Source organism: Pseudophryne corroboree, chromosome 6 (genome assembly GCF_028390025.1).
Source record: "Pseudophryne corroboree isolate aPseCor3 chromosome 6, aPseCor3.hap2, whole genome shotgun sequence".
NCBI lineage: Eukaryota > Metazoa > Chordata > Amphibia > Anura > Myobatrachidae > Pseudophryne > Pseudophryne corroboree.
Genome location: NC_086449.1, coordinates 658,038,979 through 658,064,460, shown reverse-complemented (window position 1 = coordinate 658,064,460; position 25,482 = coordinate 658,038,979). Strand labels below are relative to the sequence as shown.

The 25,482-nt window shown below is 44.3% G+C and overlaps 1 protein-coding gene across 7 annotated transcripts in view; it reads right to left on the bottom strand.

Moving 5' to 3' along the window:
• The window catches only part of TENM2 (teneurin transmembrane protein 2), a 1,540,328-nt gene that overhangs the window by 400,584 nt on the left and 1,114,262 nt on the right, over nucleotides 1–25,482 (bottom strand). For all 7 annotated transcript variants that reach the window (XM_063928221.1, XM_063928223.1, XM_063928222.1 and 4 more), the window contains one exon: nucleotides 17,128–17,336. In XM_063928221.1, coding sequence (XP_063784291.1) covers nucleotides 17,128–17,336 — 209 coding nt within the window. The remainder of the gene's footprint in view (nucleotides 1–17,127; nucleotides 17,337–25,482) is intronic.

Here is a 25,482-nt window from a genome sequence, read left to right as displayed (position 1 = left end):
ACGCAGGGCGGTAGGGAGGGGATAGAGAGACGCAGGGTGGTAGGGAGGGGATACAGAAACGCAGGGTGGTAGGGAGGGGAAACAGAGACGCGGGGCGGTAGGGAGAGGATACAAAGACGCTGAGCGGTAGGGAGGTGATACAGAGACGCAGAGCGGTAGGGAGGGGATACAGAGACACAGGGCGGTAGGGAGGGGATACAGAGACGCGGGGCGGTAGGGAGGGGATAGAGAGAAGGGGGGCGGTAGGGTGGGGATACAGAGGCATATGGAGCAGGGGATACAGAGACATGGGGCGGTAGGGAGGGGACAGAGAGACGCGGGGCTGTATGGAGGGGATAGAGAGACGCAGGGCGGTAGGGAGGGGATAGAGAGACGCGGGGTGGTAGGGAGGGCACACAGAGACGCAGGGCGGTAGGGAGGGGATAGAGAGACGCAGGGCGGTAGGGAGGGGATAGAGAGACGCAGGGCGGTAGGGAGGGGACAGAGAGACGCAGGGCGGTAGGGAGGGGATACAGAGACACAGGGCGGTAGGGAAGGATGGAGAGAAGCGGGGCAGTAGGGAGGGGATACAGAGGCGTAGGGAGGAGGGGATACAGAGACGTTGGACGGTAGGGAGGGGATACAGAGACGCGGGGCGGTAGGGAGGGGATAGAGAGACGCGGGCCGGTAGGGAGGGGATAGAGAGAAGGGGGGCGGTAGGGAGGGGATAGAGAGACGCAGGGCGGTAGGGAGGGGATAGAGAGACGCGGGGCGGTAGGGAGGGCACACAGAGACGCAGGGCGGTAGGGAGGGGATAGAGAGACGCGGGGCGGTAGGGAGGGGATAGAGAGACGCAGGGCGGTAGGGAGGGGATACAGAGACGTGGGACGGTAGGGTGGGGATACAGAGGCGTAGGGAGGAGGAGATACAGAGACGCGGGCGGTAGGGAGGGGATAGAGAGACGCGGGCCGGTAGGGAGGGGATAGAGAGAAGGGGGGCGGTAGGGAGGGGATAGAGAGACGCAGGGCGGTAGGGAGGGGATAGAGAGACGCGGGGCGGTAGGGAGGGCACACAGAGAAGCAGGGCGGTAGGGAGGGGATAGAGAGACGCGGGCCGGTAGGGAGGGGATAGAGAGAAGGGGGCGGTAGGGAGGGGATAGAGAGACGCAGGGCGGTAGGGAGGGGATAGAGAGACGCGGGGCGGTAGGGAGGGCACACAGAGACGCAGGGCGGTAGGGAGGGGATAGAGAGACGCGGGGCGGTAGGGAGGGGATAGAGAGACGCAGGGCAGTAGGGAGGGGATACAGAGACGTGGGACGGTAGGGTGGGGATACAGAGGCGTAGGGAGGAGGAGATACAGAGACGCGGGCGGTAGGGAGGGGATAGAGAGACGCGGGCCGGTAGGGAGGGGATAGAGAGAAGGGGGGCGGTAGGGAGGGGATAGAGAGACGCAGGGCGGTAGGGAGGGGATAGAGAGACGCGGGGCGGTAGGGAGGGCACACAGAGAAGCAGGGCGGTAGGGAGGGGATAGAGAGACGCAGGGCGGTAGGGAGGGGATAGAGAGACGCAGGGCGGTAGGGAGGGGATAGAGAGACGCAGGGCGGTAGGGAGGGGATAGAGAGAAGCGGGGTGGTAGGGAGGAGATACAGAGACGTGGGACGGTAGGGTGGGGATACAGAGGCGTAGGGAGGAGGAGATACAGAGACGCGGGGCGGTAGGGAGGAGATACAGAGACGTGGGACGGTAGGGAGGAGATACAGAGACGCAAGGCGGTAGGGAGGGGATAGAGAGACGCGGGGCGGTAGGGAGGGGATACAGAGATGCAGGGTGTTAGGGAGGGGATACAGAGATGCGGGGCAGCAGGTAGAGGATACAGAGAGGCGGGGCGGCTGGGAGGGGATAGAGAGATGCGGGGCGGTAGGGAGGGGATAGAGAGAGACGCGGGGCGGTAGGGAGGGGATATAGAGACGCAGGGCGGCAGGGAGGGTCCCCAGTGAGGAAGCTGATGAAGAGAGGGGGAAAGTAGTGGAGAGGCAGGGCACCAGAAGTGGAGACTTGTGTAAAGTGGCGACCAGACATAGAATCAGTGGGTAGGATGGCCGGAGGGACTCACCGTTGAGTCTGTGGGCGGCTGCTGCAGGCTGGTAAACAGTAGTGTTCAGAGGCGTCACTGGTTGTCGGAGCGCAGTCTGTTCTATTACACACATCTCTCACCCCCCCGCGCGGATGAAAAGGGGCGTGGTCTTCTGTAAAAGGGGCGTGGCCTCGCAGGTATGTTCTCTCTCGCTCCGGGGGTGTTTCCAGCTTGCCTGTTGATGCTGGCAGCCCCCGGAGAGTGTATGTGCCCGCTCTTCTCTGTGACAGGAGGAGAGTGCTGCAGGAGTTTATCTCACTGCAGCACTCGGCTCCTGTCACAGCAGGAGAGCTGACAGCTGGATGTGTGTGGAGGAGGCGGCGGGTCTGTGTACACGGCGCAGGGAGGGCTATGAAAGCCTTCTCCTGCGCCACCCGTCCCTCCTAATGTGTATGCCGGGGGCGGCATCAGCCGTTGTTGTTCGCCCGGCGCCGCGGCCGGGGAGTCAGAGCTGCTGATGGGTGGGGGGAGGGGGGAGGGGAGAGAGAGAGATGGACAGGCAGCAGGAGAAGAGACTTGCTGACTCCGCCCACCACTGTGACTCCACCCAGCATTACGGCCAGGCACAGAGTCACAGATTCGGCCTAATATATAGGAGATTTACCCAAGGCATACTAAGCCTACTTATTTTTCTCATTCGTTTGACTAATAACTAATCGCTAACTGTATATTAAGTGAACAGCTTAGTTACTGGACTCTAGTTTAGAAAAGGCATTATTATCCTTGTTTGCAGAATAAACCACACACAAGGAAAGCTGATGATGTTGAGTTAGTGAAACCACAGTGACTGCAAAGAAGCTATGCATCCAGATGCTCTTCAAATTGTATAAACCTTTTGTAAATTGAGAGTAAAACGTTACACACACTCTAACCAAGGGGCGTATGTATGACGTAGAAAAAAGCCCTTTCTCCAGTAACGATGGCTGTTTTTGCTGCAGATAAGGTTTTTTCAATTTATTAAAGGCCAGCCACTGGGGTCTCTGGTGGAGGCTCACAGCTGGAAAGCATGGGGAAGCCGAGCTATGTGCTGCCATTGTCTTTCTATCACTATAACCACCCCAATATTACTTTATTAAAGCATTTTTTATATTACTTTTTTTTCCACTATTTGCTCTTGTTTTATAGATGGAGCCTCGCTCATATAGGCTTCTTTGCTGGGCCTAGGTGCACCAAGGCTTATTAGCAAAAGCCTTTCATCTGTTGTTCTCAGCTGCAATACAATATAGAGAACAATACATCAGGGGATTAAGTCATTACAGCAAGGGATAAAATCTGACTGAGCAAAAGGAATCTACCAAAGGAATGAAAGATCGGGCGCTTACAGGTGCTGTGTCTCTAATGCTGCTGCTATAACATTTGGGGGTAGTCACACCCCAACCATACACCAGAGAAAGAAACCAAAAAGACAAATAGCAGCGCTAATTGAAATGCTGAGTCAAGATTATGATGAGAAGGATTGAGTGATGAGAAATTCACATTTAATAAAACATAAAATTTAGGCCTCATTAAAAATTGGATACAAAAATCCAAAGACAATTCATAGCAATAAAAACAATAAATGTGGGTCAGACACTATAACTGCCTATCACAATAGCATCCGTTCCTATTAATTAACCTGGATTATACAGCAGATGGAGACAGACTGACAGCGCAGACTCACCAATACACTTTACCCGAAAACCGCTAGAGGTGTAGTCCCTTAAGAGTGTCTCTGATGTTTTACTCAAAACCAGCCAGGTTTGGGATCCTCAGTATAACACGGTGTCCTCTTTATGAAGAAAGGGGTTGATGGTGTTTCCAATTGTAAAGGATTTGTCTCGCTTTTTCTGCAGATGGCAAAGTCCAGTAATTGGTCTGGGTGTGATACAGCAGTAAGATTTAACGTGGTTGTCGACCCAAATAGCCTCCTACTGACGCGTTTCGCTGCAGGCACTGCAGCTTTATCAAAGGTGATCTAGGCAGGCAACTAACCAGATCTTTATACCTTAGGTAATTACCAAACAATATGCAGCTGTTCACTCAATCCTTCTACTTAATCTAAATACTCATAAAAACAATCATGTTACACCTTCTATAAGTTTTAAGTGTGATCCTAGGACAGACTCAGATAGCTAAACTCTGTTTCATAAAGAACTTTACCAGAAAACTACTCGATTATAATGTAACTAAATCCCTGTCTTTATGATACTTCCGGGTCACTGGGACACACAATCCAATAATAAATGTCTATACCCGACACATAATTTTTCAGATCTTATACAAGGGGTCACTCTCTTAATCGCATATACACTCTTTAATTAGCACAACAAAATGTGAAAGACTTATAGATTTTGAGCGGATATATAACTTCAGTATTGTGTTCCCGATCGGCGCTACTGTGTTGCTTCCATCTCGTGGAGCACACTTGCGTTCCACCATTCAGCTTAGAGGAAGGGGACGCCTCTACACGTCCTCCATCCTTCCGGTCACGTGTCCCTCGTTTCCCCGATGACTATGGGAAATGTAGTGAAATACATAACAGCGGGGCAATCCCAGATGCGGGGTACGTGACCCACGTGACGGGGCGGTCCCATCGGTTGGCATAGTGACCCGCAGCCAGTTCAATATACTTTTACAATCCGATCATTAGGACTAACATTATAGGGATATACTTTATCCACATCTTCTTATTCCAGAAAAGTTTAACAGTTCAATTATTTCTTAAAGATAAACATATATCATTATCTTCTACTCAACTCTTAAGTCCCTATTACTATATATACCCCTAATTAAATCGATTGATATATTGTTTAACATCATATTGTTTTATTATAATAAAGGAATTGTAGAAAAGGGGCTGGAAACCCAAACAACTGTACCGAAATAAAATATTTCATACTATTCAATAATATTCACACAATACCTTTTTTCCCTTTTCCTCCTGAAATAACGTTAGTTCACTCCCTCTTGATCATATTTAAGAGGAAGCAAACTCATAAATTATTACCTCCATACACTTTTTTGGTATTGTAAAGACGTTCATGTTCTACATAATTTTTTATTTTTATTTTATTAATATCTTATCTTCAGGTCACTCTTCTCTCGAATGATCATTTTTATTTTTATTTTAATATGGGAAGAAAAAAAGGGGGGGGGGATCTCGATAGTAAACAGATTACACCATTATTCTATGTCTGGAGCAAAATGCAACCTCAAAGAATTTTACCTATCTAATAGATGGGAACTTGATCTATATATTTTTCGCAATCTAGCCGGCCGTCGACCCAAGTCGACATTCCGACAGAACCCGAAACAGACTGGGGGGCTATAACCAGTTAGTAAATGCTCAGTCTTAATACTTTTCAATGCACATGGTAGGGCCAGTACAACCCTGTTTCTAGTCTACTTATTCTCTCAACACATGTTTATATCTCCAATCAGATCACAGTATTTAATTCCACTGATTCATTAAGGCCTTCAGGGAATATGCTGTTCATCTAAGACATCCAAAAGACCTCCTGTCTGCATAGTCTTTTGTATCTGTCACCCCCACGTGTGGTGAAAGGTATATGTTCTAGACCTGTGAGTTTCAAACATTTTGGATCTCCACCGTGAACATCATGATAGTGCTTTGAAACACTGTGTGTCTGAATCTTATTAATAATATTCCTCCTATGTTCTAGGAACCGTACTTTGAGTGGCCGGGTGGTGCGTCCTATATATTTTTGACCGCACCCACATACTAACATATAAATAACATATGATGTATCACAGTTGATAAAACTACCAATTTCAAATAATCTCTCAGTCGTTTCTACATTGATTTTTTTTTAAACGGTTAGAGATATAATTACATGTTATGCATTTATTTTTCCCGCATCTATAACAACCCTTTAGTTTAGCTTGATGACCCTTAATCCAATCTTTACTCCCACCTACATCTTCATTACTTTCCTTAATGATCTTAAGATGGCTGGGGGCAGGGCCGGTGCAAGCTCTCTCTGCACCCTAGGCAAATCTTCAGCCGAGCGCCTCTAACCTGCAACCCCACCTATCACCACTTGCCAGAGGGGAGATGCTGGTGGCCACTAGGTGGGCTGGGGTGATTTGCATCATTATACATATACAGAAAAAATAGACAACACTCTCGGACCTTTAAAATGATAAAATATATTGTAAACAAGTCACAAATTTAGTGACTTTGTTCACAATATACTTTTACTTTTAAAAGTCCTTGAGTGCCATCTATACTTTATATACTGTATAATACTGTATATGGGGTCTTGTGTGAATATTTAATTGGGGCTGGGTACGGGATGCCGTAAGTCAGAATACCAAGAGCAGCATCCTGACCGCTATAATACTGACATTTTGAATGAAATTAATTAACTTTACCCTAACCCTCCCTCCCGCAGCCTAACCCTCCCCGGCATACTAACATTCGGGATGTCGGCTATCCATTTAATTGTATATGCGTATACATAAATATTTACACACATACATATAGTTGCATGCTTCTTATTGTGTTTAAACCCCCCATCTGTAAGTTCATTACTAACACGCATACAGAGACACACTTTAGTTTTTTGCTAGATGAAGTCAGTGGTGCCCTCCAGTGACTGGCGCCCCTAGGCAGCCGCCTAAAGCTGCCTAATGGTAGAGCCGGCCCTGGCTGGGGGCCAACAGATTTTTTAGAGACTTGTTTTTACGGAAAATAAACCTAGGTTCTGAATTCAATATTGATGACAACTGTGGATCTTGTTTTAGGATCCCATAATTTTTGGAAATAATATTCCTTATTTCTAAATGGCAATTGTTGAATGTTGAGATAAATGCTATCTCCTCCATTTGACCAGTGGTTATTTCCTTCCTTTCCTTGATACTAATAGATCCTCCCTTTTTCTCTGTCTAACGTCCTCCAAAGCTGAATTAACAAGTAATTTTGGATATCCTCTATTGAGGAACGCATCCACCATAGTTTTAGCTTGTATATCGAAGGAGGTGAGGTCAGAGCAATTCCTTCGGAGTCGTAAAAATTGGCTTTTAGGGATGCTCTTCTTCCAGGGCATATAATGACCACTTTTAAAATGTAAATAGGCGTCTGTCCCCACCTCCTTCATATAATTGGTGGTGAAAATTTTATTCTCCCTGATCTCCAAGGAGACATCCAAAAAATCAATATTGTGGGGGTGAAAGGTATGGGTGAAGGTTAAATTAAAAGGATTTGAATTCAAGTGAGAAACAAATAGTGAAGCTGAAGAAGCATCCCCATCCCAAATAATAAACAAATCGTCTATATAGCGGCCATAGAGAACCAGGCTCGCGCCAAAGTCGCCCCCCCCACACGAGCTGGTCCTCGCCCTCGCCCATGTAGAGGTTTGCGTAGCTCGGCGCGAACCTGGTTCCCATGTCCGTCCCCATCACCTGTAAATAAAAAGTGTCAAGAAATGTGAATTAGTTGTGCCGCAATATAAATGATATAGATTCCAAGATGAACTGTTGATGCAAAGCTGTGAGATCCCCATCCTCAATGAGTCTCTTTGCTATTGCCTTAATCCCCAAGTCATGTGGGATGTTGGTATACAAGCTTTGGACATCGAGCGTGAGAAACCCATAAGAGTCTCTCCACTCGATGTCTTTGACTAAATTTAAGAAATGTGTTGTGTCCTTGATATGTGATTTGAGCATAGTAACCAGTGGCTGTAAAAAAATATCAACATAATGTGAAAGATTGGACGTGAGGGAACCCACACCAGAAATTATAGTACGACCAGGAGGTGAAGTGAGTGACTTGTGAATCTTAGGGAGGTGATAATATATAGGAACCGTGGGATGTGCACTAAACAAAAAATTAAATTCCTCCTTGGAGATCAGGTTATCACTCAAAGCTTGACCCAAAAGGTCATGAAGTTCTATCAAAAAATCTGGAGTGGGGTCTCTCTTTAGAATTCTATAGAAGTCATGGTTATCAAGCTGTCTTTTAGCCTCACTAATGTAATCAGACCTGTCCTGTATAATGAGTCCCGCCCCCTTATCCGCTTGTTTAATCACGATTGAACTGTCCTTCATTAACCTACGAATTGCTTGCTTCTCCCATTTATTAAGATTATCTGTTTTGTGTGAATCAAATAAAATCTGACTGCCCTGGCTCAGTTAATCCTATTAAAAGGATAGATGAGGAGGGCTCCATCTGTACATTTTTAATTAATGAAAGTCGAAGTTGAGCTTCCAGTTCTACTGCACATGTTTAAACTGGCAAAACCAGCTCACATGTGTATATACTATAGTGCTGACCTGGTTAGTGGCATGACAGAGTACACTTACTAGATAGGGAGAATAAAGTGCAGCATGCATTGGCGCTCATACCATAAGATGAATCCCTTATATTAAAAGCAGATAGACTGAACCATGAATTTAAAATAAATCAAGTGCATTTATTACATGGACAGACTGGTATACATAAACAATAAGCAATAAAAGAATCCAAGGATGGAACCTGGAGACAGTGTCTGATATAAAGTGACTGTGCAGATGGATAAACAAACAATCTCTCACCATAGGATGGCCCTGCGGTGGGCTAGCTTAGAATAAGCAATTTGTGGTCTGGAGCTGAATTAGCTCAGCACCACCGCACAGGGCTTAAATCAGCAGGTTGGTTGTTCCAGAGATGTCACTGCTCCAAGGTCCAAAAGCAATCTTCAATCCAAATAACAACGCGTTTCGGTCAGTAAAGCTCCGACCTTTTTCACGTTTTGGATAGATGTACTGGGTCCAAACAGCTATTTATACCCATGTACATGATTAGCATCACTATCACCTGTGTTTGGAAGGCGTAGCAAACTTTCCCGGCGCCTGTTGCCGGAAGTGAAGCGCTATGCGTTCCAGCGCCGGCCGGAAGTCCCGCCGAATGCGTTCCATTGCTTTGCCGGAAACCTTCTTTCAGCCGTGATGTTCTTCACTAGGCTGTATCTTTTGTATTATCATCATATGTGACAAGTATAAAGGATAAACTATGTGTAATACATTATATTGCTCAGATAATAACAGACAATAAATCCTCATGAAAGGTCCTCGTCCGCCATCTTTGTTGAGGGAAAAGGACACCTTTTTCCATATTCTCGATGGGGTTATCGTGAGATCTGCCCATATTTCTTCTTAGTCTTATGTAGCTTTCCCAGAGGAGGACCCACTCTGACCAAGCTTAGTGGTACTTAGTAATACATTGATCCCACTCGGGTAATAGGGAAGGACTAGTGGGAATACTAAGTACCACTAAGCTTGGTCAGAGTGGGTCCTCCTCTGGGAAAGCAACATAAGACTAAGAAGAAATATGGGCAGATCTCACGATAACCCCATCGAGAATATGGAAAAAGGTTTCCTTTTCCCTCAACAAAGAAGGCGGACGAGGACCTGTTTCATGAGGATTTATTGTCTGTTATTATCTGAGCAATATAATGTATTACACATAGTTTATCCTTTATACTTGTCACATATGATGATAATACAAAAGATACAGCCTAGTGAAGAACATCACGGCTGAAAGAAGGTTTCCGGCAAAGCAATGGAACGCATGCGGCGGGACTTCTGGCCGGCGCTGGAACGCATAGCGCTTCACTTCCGGCAACAGGCGCCGGGAAAGTTTGCTACGCCTTCCAAACACAGGTGATAGTGATGCTAATCATGTACATGGGTATAAATAGCTGTTTGGACCCAGTACATCTATCCAAAACGTGAAAAAGGTCGGAGCTTTACCGACCGAAACGCGTTGTTATTTGGATTGAAGATTGCTTTTGGACCTTGGAGCAGTGACATCTCTGGAACAACCAACCTGCTGATTTAAGCCCTGTGCGGTGGTGCCGAGCTAATTCAGCTCCGGACCACAAATTGCTTATTCTAAGCTAGCCCACCGCAGGGCCATCCTATGGTGAGAGATTGTTTGTTTATCCATCTGCACAGTCACTTTATATCAGACACTGTCTCCAGGTTCCATCCTTGGATTCTTTTATTGCTTATTGTTTATGTATACCAGTCTGTCCATGTAATAAATGCACTTGATTTATTTTAAATTCATGGTTCAGTCTATCTGCTTTTAATATAAGGGATTCATCTTATGGTATGAGCGCCAATGCATGCTGCACTTTATTCTCCCTATCTTGAATTTTGGGGATTTATGTGTTTGTCCCGCTTGGTGAAGTAGCAGGGCTGCTCAGTCCATTTCACTGCGCATATATTGTTGGTGTACATCCTTCCTTTTGTACCAGAGTACACTTACTAGTAATTTATTTATTAACATTTACTTATATAACTCCAGCATATTCTGTGGCCCTTTACAATCCTGTATGCATCACATTCAATCATTCACTGTACCATAATAGCTGTGACTAAGGGTAATTTGACCAGATAATATTATGCAAAATAAGGTTGTAATGTTTCTATACTGTATATTATCTATGCAAAATAGTACTTATAAAAAGTAGGTCTAAATAAATGATCACCTTTATGTGAAAGACTCACAATTTATTAAATAGTAATAATAAAAAATCGTTTTTTCACTTTTCACTACTGTTTTCCTTGACTTGAGGTTCCAAAACTCGCTCCTCAAAGTACCCAAGGGCCCAGGTTTTAAGTATATTCATGGCTCAGTATTGATGGTTAAATAAGATTGCCTGAAGTACTAATTAGGTCACCTGTGGTCAAGCATGGATATACTTAAAACCTGGACTGTTGCGGTGCCTTGAGGACCGTGTTTTGGAACCTCTGCTCTACCAGTACTGTGTGAATTGTGGAAGTATGACAGTAAAATACATGGGATTATATCGTCTGTCATAGTCATGTTACAGTGTAATATGTTTGTCTGTATTGCCTAGCATGGTCACGTGATAGTATCATAAACTGTATATAATATTGTGCTTGTATTGCCTGGCATGGTCATGTGATAGTATCATATACTGTAGATGATATTTGTGCTCGTATCGGCATGGTTATTTGAAAGTGCCATATATTTGTGCCTACATTCAGGGAAGTCACTGGGGTCAGTGAAACCTAGTGTGCCAATAAACCACCCTGAAGAAATTTGTGACCAAAAAGGTAGTGACCTCTTGATTGGGGGCATGGCCGACCCCATTTCCATCACTCCGGTGGTGTGCTCAGCATTCCCTGAAATACAGGTCTGCCCCCGGAGACTTGTCTGGCTGCAATGCCAGCTCCTACACTGTGACAGGAGCTGAGTGCTGCACATAATGTCACAGAGCAGCATCTGGCTCCTATCCCTGAGAAGTAGTTTGCATTTTGTGATATGATATGAGTATTTATGGGATATGAGTAACTATATAGTCTGACATGATCCAGTACTGTAACAGTGTAATATATGTACCTATATTGTCTGACATGGTTATGTGATAGGGTAATATGTGAACCTATACTGTATTGTCTAGCATGGTTATGTGACAGTGGAATACACATTACTGTTTTTTTCCTAGGAGATGCAGGGCTGCAGCCCTCCCAGTAAATATTTGACACCACCAATGAGCCCCATTACAAGCAGTGGCTCCTATTGGAAGCATTATCTGCCAGTGTCAGTAGTACCAGAGTCAATGGAGTTGGTCGCCGCCGGGCACCAGCCTTAATAGGGCACCTCTCCACCATTGCTCTGGTGTCAAGGATTGCCTGCATTATGTGCCCCGTACGTCTGTCTGGATGGAGGGAGTGGGGGGGCGGGAGTGTCATCTGTTGAGCATTAAGTGCATTGAGATCTTGGGATCAGTGCTTCCATGCAATGGGCATGGCATGAGCAGAGCGGTGCTCCCGCTACACCCACACCATGCTGCCGATATGAAGGCACTGACCTCAGTCTCATGTACAGTACTCAGCAGTTAATTCTTCCACTGGTGGCAGTGAGGAGTTGGACTAGAAGGGGACATCAGTGTAGAGGAGGGAGCATATCGGTGTCTGTGAGGGTGGACTGATGCGCTGTGTGTGTGAGGGAAGGATAGTTTGGAGGTGGAGCAGAACTTATTGAAAGCTGCAGTGCCGACTATTTAGCGCCGGGTGTGTGTGTGTGGGGGGGGGGTGTTTCCAGGGTCGGCAGAGGCTCTGTATACCACAGCCACCGCACAGAAACCGGGACTCAACATTAGGATTCACTCTCCTAAACCCGTCCCCAGACTCCAGTGAATCTAGCCAATGAGAGTCTGGGGGCAGGCTCTATATGTATGTTTATATGTGCTTAGACCAACCCCCCCCCCCCCCCCCCCACATTCCCTCCCTGCACTAGGTAGTCTGTGCTGGCTGTGTCTGTGTGAGGAAGGGACAGCTACTGTATGTGAGGGGGGAATCTGTGTCAGGGTAGAGCGCTGAGCGAGTTTGAAAGGAGATGAATAAGTGGGCGGGGGGGGTAGGGGTAGGAGAGCTGTGTGTAGGGGTATCTATCCTCTAAAAACATTCAGGGGATACTGTAATCTCAAGGAAAACAAAATAGGGCTGCGCTCATGGGAGTGAGAATAACCAAAATAAGGAGAGCTGACGTGAAAATACCTTAAGATGGATTTATTAATACCACATTAATCAATTAAAACTTCAAATGAATAATAATGAAAATAAAAAATTAAAATATACACTTTCACTGGGTCGCCGTGAGGGTACTGACAATATTGTCCATCCACATGGTGTTCCACCCGTAAAGAGTAACTGATAGGGCTCTGGTGCTAGCAGAAGTGGAATGTTCTAAATAGCAGAAACATATGTTACCGCTGTGGCTGTAATAGCAACACTGTGTCTCAGAGAAGACTTGCCGTGTATTGGTAATAGCTGAATACACGGAGAAAACTCCTCTCACTGATTGGATATGCAGGTGACAAACACAGATCCGTTGGTACCGGTAAATACCAGTGATAAGACGGTGAAATCATTCTGACAATGTCGACATTCTCCTGTCATCATGATTAATGTCGACATTATGAATGTCAACATATACCACTTTGATCCCTTTAAGTGTGCTTAAACTCCTGTACCCTCCGTTGCCTGTTGACATTTTAACAATGTCAACATTATTAATGTTGATATTGTCAATGTCACCGTAATGACTACTTCCTGACTGAAGCTTGTCACAGAGGAGACCAGACCTTATAGTGATAAGGAAGGCTTTACAATCCCTCCCTGAATAGGGTACCTCAGCACCTCCTCTGCACTGTGTCACGCCCCACACCCACAGGGACAATGTCAGCACACAGGGGCAGAGCAGCTCACTGATTGACTGAAAGACCCGTCACCTGAGAGAGTTGATATTAAGGTAGGTAATCTGAATTCTAGTCAGGTTTTTATCATTATAATTAGAGATGAGTGGGTTCGGATCTCAGAGAACCGAACCCTACCGGACTTCACGTCACGAGCCCGAATCTGAGTCAGGCTCGGGTTTTCCCGCCTGACTCGGAAACCCGAACGAGGCAAAACGTCATCATCCCGCGGTCGGATTCTCACGGGATTTGGATTCCATATTAAAAGCCGCGCCCCGCACCCATTTTCACTCCAGTCTCAGAGAGTGTAGTGAGAGCATGTGTCTCCATCCTCAGTGTCTGTGTGGGAGCGGGAAAGTGGGGTGGCGATTCTAGTGCTGTCTTGTGCTGCTCAGTCCAGTGTAGTGTCTTATGCTGCGTCAGTCCAGCCATTCACAGTGGTGGTGTCCTCTACTGCTAAGTGTCCCCAGTGCTGCTGTATAAGTTCCTTGCAGTTTTGCTGCGTTGTCTTGCATCAGACCAGGGGTAGTGTCTCTAGTGTCTCTCTTGTGCAGCATCAGTCCAGTGACCAGTCACAGTGGTGGTTTCCTCTGCTGCCATATATCCAGTGTTACTGGCGTATAATACCAGTGATATTGCCGTATAATTCCTGTGATATTGCTGTATAATTCCCGTGATACTGGTGTATAATTACAGTGATATTGCCGTATAATTCTCAGGATACTGGCGTATAATTCCTGTAAAATTGCCGTATAATTACAGTGATATTGCCGTATAATTTCCATGATACTGGCGTATAATTCCTGTGATCCTGCTGTATAATTACAGTGGTACTGGCATATAAATCCAGTCCAGTGATACTGCCGTACATGTCCAGTGATACTGCCGTATATGTCCAGCGGTACTGCCATGTAAATCCAATGATCCTGCCGTATAATTCAAATGATCCTGCCGTATAAATCGAGTGATCCTGCCGTAGAAGTCCAGCGATCCTGCCGTATAATTACAGTGGTATTGGCGTCAGTGATACTGAAGTATATGTCCAGTGATCCTGCTGTATATGTCCATTGATACTGCTGCATATGTCCTGATGTACTGTCGTATAAATCCAGTGATCCTGCCGTATAATTCCAGTAATCCTGCCGTATAATTCCATTGATCCTGCCGTATAATTCCAGCGATCCTGCCGTATAAATCCAGTGATCCTCCCGTATATTTCCAGTGATCCTGCCGTATAATTCCAGTGATCCTGCCGTATAATTCCAGTGATCCTGCCGTATAAATCCAGTGATCCTGCCGTATAATTCCAGGGGTACTGGCGTATAAGTCCAGTCCAGTGATACTGCCGTATATGTCCCGTGATGCTGCCGTATATGTCCATTGATACTGCCGTATATGTCCAGCGGTACTGCCGTATAAGTCCAGTTATTCTGCCGTATAACTACAGTGACACTGGCGTATAAGTCCAGTCCAGTGATACTGCCGTATGTATATATACCCTGTTGCAAAGTGGATTACTGAGGCCATAACAACTATGCTGGTGTTAGACATGCGTCCGGTATCCGCCATTAGTGCAGTGGGACTGCAGTGCCAACCCTAGATGGACCAGGTGTTTGTGCCGCACACTTGTGTCACTTATCTTAGTTATACAGCTACCTCATTGCCCTCTTTTACATCTTTGCATGATGTGCTGTTTGGGGCCTATTTTTTTTAAATATGCCATCCTGTCTGCCACTGCAGTGCCACTCCTAGATGGGCCAGGTGTTTGTGCCGCACACTTGTGTTGCTTAGCTTAGTCATACAGCTACCTTGTTGCACCTGTTTTTCATCTTTGCATTGGGGGCTGTTTGGGGCATAGTTTTTAAAAGTGTCATTCTGTCTGACACCGCCGTATAAGTTCAGGGGTACTGCTGCATTAGTACAGCGGTACTGCCGTATAAGTCCACCAATTGCAGATTTTTTTTAAAAATGACAAGGGCGTGCAAGAGATGCTGTCAGTGGACTGAAAAATTGCGGGCCACTTTTGACATTCAGCCACTGCATGCCACTAATAGATGGGCCAGGTGGTTGTGTCGCTTAGCTTAGTCATACAGCTACCTCGTGCACCTCTTTTTCTTCTTTGCATCATGTGCTGTTTGGGACCTATTTTTTTAAATCGTGTGATAGATGGGGCCTCCCTGCACCGGCCAGGGGGGAGCTGCAGCAGTGTGATCAATGAAGGGTGATGATGATCAAGCATCATCACCCTTCAGCAGAGCCGTGGACCGCGGCTGCACCTGCCTCCTGCCTTGGCTTTGCCTCACTATAGCGCAGCTGCAGACTCAAAGAGGTAAATTTACTAATATGGGCGTTCTATTTAGGAGGGGATGTTGCCCATAGCAATCAATCATATTCTACTTCTCATTTTTCTAGCACCTTCTAGAAGATAATACCTGGAATCTAATTGGTTGCTATAGGCAACATCCCCTCTTAAAAAGAACTCCTATCTTAGTAAATTTACCCCAGTGTGACCGTGTTGGCACACTGGCTGATGTGCACACAATATAAAGGGAACCGGGTGAACAGTGGAGGGGGTAAAGTACGGAGTCGGGGTTGTGCTTGGTGTGCTGTGTTTACCCAGGCATTCTTACAGTGAGGTGCCAGACCAGAGCCACTGCCAACGCCCAGTACTAAAAAGTGTATGTTCTGTTAAGTACTGATGATAGATAGATAGATAGATAGATAGATAGATAGATAGATAGATAGATAGATAGATAGAACTGCCATCAGCTTGCTGTCTGGTTTATCCCAATCCAGGGGCCATGGTGTGTTGCTGTGTTGTCCTTTGTACTTTACAGTGATCGTTGGAGTTCTCTATAATATATGGCACTCATTGCAATGTCCCTTGCAATGTATGCAGTTCACTTGGATGCATGTATTATTTGACAAGCACTGATGTTTGTTATAATATATGATGGTCACTACAGAGCTCTTTGTTTTATATGGCAGTCACTGTAATGCTGTTTGCATTATATGACAGTCACTACGATGCTCTGTGTATTGTATGGCGGTCATTGATGCTCTTTGTATTATATGGCAGTCACTGCAATGTTCTCTGTTATATGACAGTCACTGCAATGTTCTCTGTTATATGACAGTCACTGTGATGCTCTCTGTATTATATGGTGTCACTGCGCTGCTTACTTTTCTTTGTTATAGCTCTACTATGGAGTGTTTGAAGGTAGATGCTAGCTATGCCATCCATGGCGATAGCCACACCCATGGTACAGGCCACTTCTCCTATGTAGACCACACCCACACTACACTTGCCACACCCCTACATCACTAGCCACACCGGCACAGGGCTTGTCACACCCCCTGCAGCATCACACAATAGGCCCTCCATAAATTTCAGCTTCAGGCCTATGCGGACATTAATCTGGCACTACCCTATTTGACGAGACCACGCCCCTGGTAATACAGTATGTGTACCTATATTGTATAGCATGGTTATGTGACAGTGTAATATGTATACCTATATTGTCTTACATGGTCATGTAATAATGTAATGTGTACCTGTATCATTTCACATTATGATGTAACAGTATAATATGTGTTTGTATATTGTCTGGCATAGTCATGTGACATTGTTATACATGTGTTGTATTATCTGGCATGGTAGTATTACCATGATGCTGTATTATGTGTGTTACTATTGTGTGTGTGTGTATGTGTGTGTGTGTGTGTGTGTGTGTGTGTGTGTGTGTGTGTGTGTTTGTTTGTTTCATCATAATACATTTTTATATGGTATACTCATATTTCATACCTGAGCGTGTGATGGAGGTAGGCCTCTCCGTATGTAAACACCAAACAGAGCATCCTTCCCTAATGAGATATTAAATTTTAGGAACTGCGGTTGAATGATGTGGATGTGTGATCTCCAAAACACCCCTGCTGGTACTTCCTGTGTGATCCGACGGCCAATTTCTACTTCTCCATTGTCTATACTGCTGTTTCTTGTAGTGGTCCACGGTCCTAGAATACAATAATTAATGTATGTTTATTTGATTTCTGCATTTGTACTATATGATAAAAGGAAGAGAACAATCTGCATTACAGAGAGAATCATACATTATTTCTAGGAAGGATGTCCTTAAGGATTTTTGAAATGCATTACCTTGACTTTCATCTTGACTTATTACCTCTAAAGATGAATGTTGAATAGTTCTATTCCTATCAAATTGTATCTGAATCAGATGTACACTCATCAAAACCAACCTTTCCTAATCACATCAAAGTTCCCAAGCAGCTAAACATAAACAGCAATGCAGCAATATATTATATATATATATAATTATATATATATACACTCTCCCATATATACACTCTCCCTCTCTCTCTCTCTCTCTCTCTATATATATATATATATATATATATAAAAATATGACTACTATTAGAGGAGAAACGTATTGCGGAGGTAACAATAAAATGAACTATCTTGCATAGCAGTGTTTGAATAAGTTTGAATCTAAACTTGACTATCTCTAAAGATAAGGATACTCAGAACTTGATTATTTAGAGTATACCAAGTAATGGCAATTATTATTTTTCTCTTATCTGGGTGGATTAATCAAAAAATATAAAATGGAATCAATATGTAACAATTTGTTCATTGCCTACTACAGACATACTGTATGTCCATTATGTATCAAAGTTCACACTGATAGTGATGTGCTAAAAGATTTGGGTAAAAATAGTTTGAAACAGACACATTGGATGCAAAGAAAGTCAGACAAGTAGTTCTATTAGTTGCAGTGTTGTAAAGTCAGGGTAGGCAGGGGAGACAGAGCCTCCCCTGTCATACTCCTGTGTACTCAAAAGTTTTGACTATGAAAATGATTGGAATAATATAAAAGTTATTTACACTATATCTTATAAATATCATCTTTGTATTATTCTAATTATTTTATAGTCAAAACTCACCAAATTTGCATATCTCCACTGGAAAGATGGAGAGATCAGAGGTGAGGCAGCTGTATCTTTGTATAATGATCACATGAACCATCGGGTTCATATATGTGTGTGCAAATCTGGCTCTGATACTAGCCAGTGTCTCCTAGCAAGTGACCTCACCACACTTCACTTATTAGTAATTATCAGGTATATTAGGGTTAGCGCAAACAAATTCTCATATGGCTTAATATAGAAGTTAGAGAATGCCGCTACAATTTTTACCAAGTACTCAGGAAAATGTTCCCATGGCTGTGATTGGCCAATCAGCCAATCTGACTCCAGGTCTCACTCAATCAGTGTGGGGTGGTCCTAATGAACAGATTATTCTTTAATGTCTTTTTTGGGGGGAAGGGGGCTTTCAACCACCAATTTCAATTGGCTTGATTGTGTTCTGGACAGTTTTCAGTAGGTGGGAAAGCATAATTAGCATTTGGACTATGTCAGTAAGAAAGAAAAGAAGAATTTTTCAGTGGCTTCTAAATTTGCTATGGGCCAGGAGGGAAAGTGTTCTGCCCCTGGTGACTATCATTGCACAAAATGTTAAGGCGAAAAATTGCCTCATTCCAATATAAACTAAACTGTTAGTCCAATCAGTCGCTGCCTACATGGTATGGTAGGGGCAGCATACATTGTGCTTGTGTCATAACTGCCTCTTCTCCTGCAATGTCTGGGAGGCCCCAGAATCTTGGGTGGTACTTCCAGACTTCTGAAAGAGTGGGCAAGCCTCCCTAGGCCACCCGGCCACCCATTTCTAAGTGAAGTGGGCGGACTGGGCAGTCGATGAAGCGATTAGACATAAAATGCGTAATTGTGCCCATGCCCCATGCTTCACAATGCTGTTATTGTGTAGCAGGGTGCGGAGTCACAATGACACCAGCCAGTAAGTCAGCAAGTATGCTCTGTGTACAGCTTTTTTTGTATGTGCATTCTGTGACCTGTCAGTCTTCCATAGGACAGTAAAACTCTGTAGTTCTGGCAAACATGCCTAACTGCCTTTAATAAATTAAACTGTGATTTTTTTTATTATTATTATTATTATTATTATATTTTTTATATTTTTTAATAGTAATAACCCCAGGAGAATTTTTAGAAATATAAATGGGTTATCTGTAAAATGTATTGGTTCCTAAACATAATCATTACTGTTATTGATTAGTGTGGAGCTACACTGCTCTGCAGCTCCGCACCGTGGGCGAACACAGAGCATTTATAAAACAGGGGGACATAGAAGGGAGGGAAAATAAATGCAGATGTAAGAAGCCTGAGGTGAGGGCTCTGCTCATCAGGGAGCTTACTACTTGGCTTTTCTTAGTTTTACGTTTAGAATCTGTTTCAGCGAATAAATGTAATAAATGGCGACATGCAGTTGGTAACCCGCTCTGCGCTCTCTTCATCCCTCTCCAATGTAAAAGGATATGAAATATATTAACAAGGATGAGTGAATGTGGAAATATGAACATCGCTGTGAATCAGATTTTCACAGAGCTGTTTGTCCTATTTTATAGCTTCATACACTAATACATTTGATATATATTTTTTCTATTAAAAACTCATCTTAAAATAAAATCTGTGTAGGCAATACTTGATAGGAGGAATAGGCTGAAAACGGCCTGACGTGAAAGTTCATTTCACAGTGCCGGCAAAATACAGTAGTAGAATATACAGTGCACACTAGTCAGGAGCTTACATGAATTTAGCAGTTACTCTTCTATTAAACCATGTCCAGCTAAACGCACTGCTGGAGACGGTGAAACGCTGCTGTAGACTGTAAGCTCTGTAGAGAACAGAATTCTATATTCATGCATACGCACTGTTAGAAATCTCCCAATAAAATTACTAAATAAGTAGGTTACAAATACAGAGACAAGTTTGTTTCTAACATAAAGATGAGAATATATGGGGGCCTACTTATCAAGCTTTACAGGTCCCCAAAATATGTGGAAACAACATTTTTTTCTCAAAATGAAGTACATTGCCTATTTTTTAAATGTGTAACGCAGGAGGTGTCATGTATATTGGGGGTCATTCCGAGTTGTTCGCTCGCAAGCGGATTTTAGCAGATTGCTCATGCTAAGCCGCCGCCTACTGGGAGTGAATCTTAGCATCTTAAAATTGCGAACGATGTATTCGCAATATTGCGATTACACACCTCGTAGCAGTTTCTGAGTAGCTCCAGACTTACTCGGCATCTGCGATCATTTCAGTGCTTGTCGTTCCTGGTTTGACGTCACAAACACACCCAGCGTTCGCCCAGACACTCCCCCGTTTCTCCGGCCACTCCTGCGTTTTTTCCGGAAACGGTAGCGTTTTTTCCCACACGCCCATAAAACGGCCTGTTTCCGCCCAGTAACACCCATTTCCTGTCAATCACATTACGATCGCCAGAACGATGAAAAAGCCGTGAGTAAAATTCCTAACTGCATAGCAAATTTACTTGGCGCAGTCGCAGTGCGGACATTGCGCATGCGCATTAAGCGGAAAATCCCTGCGATGCGAAGATTTTTACCGAACGACCAACTCGGAATGACCTCCATTGTCTGCATTAATGGCAGCATCGGAGCAGACAGAAGAATGTTAGTTGTGTGTGTATGTGTGGGGTAGGACCCTAATGTAATGTAATGTAAGGTAAGTGGGTGTGTGGACTAATCATTTAATAGTGAGGTGAAGGTAGTGGTTAATCATTTAATGGTGATTGGGAAGTAATAAAACATTGATGGGATATATTTTCGATTTATTTGATTGTGGAAGCTACAGTATTTAATAGAGAAGTCAAGATGGTGCCTCTACACATTAGGTGGGGTGATGGGACTATGTATTTAACATTGGGACAGTTAAGGGCTATTCATTTAATGTGGGTCTGAGGTTAGAGAAAAGTAAGATAAGAAGCGATAATATTGTTTCTCCGGATATGTTATGTTTTCAACAGAAATACGGCTTTTCCTTATTTAAAAAGCCGCACAGCTATCGCCAGCTACCCCCAGCATGGCGAAGCCTTCTAAACCAGGACTACTGCAATTGCCGTCTCAGGATGTTGACAAAGGTTTTGGAGAGGATTATTTTTATTAACATAAGCATTTTTCATTAGCAAATTGAATATTTTTTAAATCTATTGTATCTATTTTTTTTTTTAAAGAATCTGGTACTATAGTGCAAATATATGCGTATGTGTGGGGTTCTGTATATTAGATCACCAGGGACTATGGTCATAATGTTTACAGGAAACATGTTGACAGAAAACTTTGCTACTGATGAAAAGTCAACATGATCACAATGTCAACAATCCAATTATCAGGTATGCCTAACTCTAATATAATGCTAACCCAATGCCCAATCTTAATGCTACTTTAATGTAATGCGAACCCAATGCCCAATCCTAATGCTAATGTCTAATTTCGACATTTTTCAGATGTGAACATATTAGAAGTAGATAATTTAACCATGTTTCGTAGTAAATGCCTTATAGTGTGCCTAATTCAGGGTTGAGCGCAAAAGCAAAATATTTCTCTAATGGGCAAAACCATGATGCAGTGCAGGGGGGGCAGATATAACATGAGAGAGTTAGATTTGGATGGGAAGTGTTCAAACTGAAATTTAAATTGCAGTGTAAATATAAAGCAGCCAGTAGTTACCCTGCACAGAAACAATATAATACCCCTTTCAGACAGCCAGCTTTGAACACGGATTATTGCACATGAGCGCGTATAACCCATGTTGCTGTGAGGTGTGAAAGGACCCAGTTGGAATAATCTGGGTTAAGCGACCCGGTATTCCAACTCGGGTAGCGAGCAGAGTTGAAAACATGTTCAACCTGGCTCGCTGTGCTGTGTGAACAGGAAGCCAAGTCGATCACTAACATATATTACACAAAACAACATGCAAAATAGACAATAGAAAACACACCCACAGTAAGCGCTTCTGTATAGACAGAATAGGTAAAGTAAGGAGATGTTTTCCAAATCCAGTGTAAAATGTATGTACATTTTTTATATCTGTTCCCCACGGATGAAGTAGAAGTTTACACAATTTACATATTTATAGATAGAATACATGAAACGAATAGTAATGAAACATCAGAACAGAGCTGTCCCTATCCAACATAGCTTACAATCTTATTATAGATATGTTGAGGCAAATATGAGCAGCAGGGGAAGATTTAACTGCATGTCCATGATTTGCTTACTCATGTCTGCTATAAAGAAAAAGTTATAACACACAGCATGAACTGGGAATGGATATCCCGCATGAGACTCAGCCGTTATCACATGCAAAAAAACAACAACAACAATAATTTGCATTACAATGTATTTGAATAATATATTCCAACAAATTGGTGTGCTCATTTTAAAAATGCTGTTAAAAAGTCAGGTAAGGTAAGGATCTTGTTTATTGGTCTTGTGAAACGATAATAAAGATACTACTAGATTTATATTTTATAATGAAAATAAATATGATTGGAAAACATAATTGTTTACAATGATTAAATGATGTGACACTGACAATATAAAAGCAATAACATCATTTCTGTTTTACCACAGACATGTACAGTAATGAAGGGTTGTAAATTTCTGTGCCATTGCTTAGTCAATCACTGCTGACTGGAGTTAGCTTTTTGGTCAAGGAAGGCCACCTTAAGCAATTTTGTGTTCGCACTATAGATGGATGGATGCCCCTGGTTAAATTACATGTTTCACATCATCTCTCAATACACAGTTAATGCAACTTAAACATGACAGATTTCAGCACATTTGTATGCACATTTACTATTTATTTGCTGTATTTAATAGACTGGAATAAAATAGTACTTAGTAACACCACCTTTGGCAGAAATTACAGCTTCCAAACGCTTCCTGCAGACGTCTTTTTATTCTTACTCCACAGTTTCTTTCCAACTCCTTGCAGAGGTTTCCTAGCTCAGAACCATACTAGTTCCTTTTGCATGCATAATATAGTTTGGAGACTGAGGAGGGCAGTCCAGATCCCTAACAGTGGCAAATGCAGGATTTTTTCCGTCCTAGTAATAAACACCCAGGGACCGGTGTATAGTCACTGCACAGCACTACAGGTTTTTAAAAGAAGCTTGTTTTATTGTATGACGTTTCGGGGCTACACGCGCCCCGTCTTCAGTTGCTTCACTTCTGAGGACAGGGCACATCCTGAAGCCCCGAAACGTCATACAATAACACAAGCTTCTTTTGAAAACCTGTAGTGCCGTCGCAGTGACTATACACCTGTCGCTGGGTATTTATCACTAGGACTGTGCATAATTCTGACAAGGGCACGCAGGTAACAGTTACTATATCAACGTGGCATGCCGAACCAAATATTGTGTGTGTGTATGTATATATATATATATATATATATATATATATATACACAGTGGCGTCACAAAGGGGGTGCAGCCCGCTCCCGAGTGTCACCCGCCGAGGGGTGACACCAAAATGCCGGCTCCTGCACAGTGACAGGAGCCGAGTGCTGCACTGTTATATTATGTGCAGCACTCGGTTCCTGTCACTGTGTAGGAGCCAGCACTGCAGGGACAGCACCCCTGGGAGTCAGCCGTCACTTTCCACACACCCCCACTGACAAAAAAAACGGGTGTCGGGACGTGAAACCCCCCCCTGCAAAGCCCCGCCCCCTTTCGTGCCTTCAATGGGCTTAAATGGGTTCCGCCCATGAAGCCCAGCCCCTCTATTTAAGCCCCACCCCCTTTCCCTTGCTGCCCCACCAGGTGTTACAGAGGTGAGTGAGTCATGGAGAGGGGGAGAAACAGAAGGGGGACACGGGGAGATAAAGAGAGGGGTAGGGAGAGGAGGGAGAGAGAGGCAGGCACAGGGAGAGAGGGGGTATTGGTAGAGCGAGGGGGGCATGGGGGAGAGAGAGGCATGGAGAGGGAGAAGCATAGAGAGAGAGGGTGCATGGAGAGAGAGGGGGCATTACCAGGCAGAGAGAGAGATGGGAGGCATGGGAGAGAGGGGCATGGGGAGAGGGAGGGGGGCATTGGGAAAGAGAGAGGCATAAGGCAGGGAGAGAGAGAGAGGGGGGAGGAAGAGGCATGGGGAGGAGAGAGCGAGGGAGAGCAGTTACAGTACTTGCAGGTCCGTGCGCAGGTCAGGAAGAAGCTCCATTGTCCCACAAGGCGGGCACCCCGGGTGTGCAGTGCTCTGTAGGTCTCCCATTCCCCGCAGTTAGGCAAGACAATAGGCAGCCACGGGGGATATCAGATACGCGGGAGGAGGAAGACAGGCAGAGACGCGGGAGGAGGGGGTCAGTCAGACACGCGGGAGGAGGAGGAGAGGGATAATAGGCAGAGATGCGCCGTGGCTGATATAGGACAGTTACTGTAAACTAGGAGAGGAGCCCGCTTGTCTCTCTGTACTTTTGTACAGCTTGTAGCCCTGACCCATTTGTTACAAGGAGGCTGATGTGCTACAGGCACAGCCTGCCTGAGAGCCTCATTCTAAAAAATTATCAATCAGCAGCGCCGAAGGATTGGCGGGCAGGGGGGTGGGGTTCCAGGTACTCGGAACCCCCCCCCCCCCCCCCTGCGTGTGCGTATGCCTAAACCAATGTTTCAGTAAGTACTTTATGGTTGATTTTCAGGTTATGTGTTGAGTTGAAATTCCCAACCTACAGTATGTTCAATATCTTCACTGACTCTGATGTTTTTTGTACATTAAAAATACAGCAATAAGCCACTCTTAAGTTTGCACCATGTAAGTGCAATGTGAGTGTGTGCAGAGTGTAGTGTGTGTGGCAGTGTGTGTGCAGTGTGAGTGTGTGCAGTGTGAGCAGAAGGGGAAGCAGTGATGGGGTAGTGAGCTTGGAGGTACCAGTGAGGAGAGCAGTGTAAAGGAAGAGTAAAGGGGATATAGGGGGAACTGGAGAGAGCTATAATAGGGGCAATGAGAGGTCTATGAGAAGATATGGAGGGTGGTAACACTAAGAGACATTTTGGGGGTTTTTGTTAGGGGAAATAATGTTGTGCCTAGGCCCTAACCATAAATCCACCACTGCTGGTAAGGAAACATGGAAGAGGAGCATTTACCTGCTTAAAACAGTTAAGTATGGATCAATAATACTTATGAGTGACTATTTCCATTTTATTTTATACATAAGCACACATTTGATTTTAAGGCATTGGAAATTTATTATGGTGGGATGTGAGGAG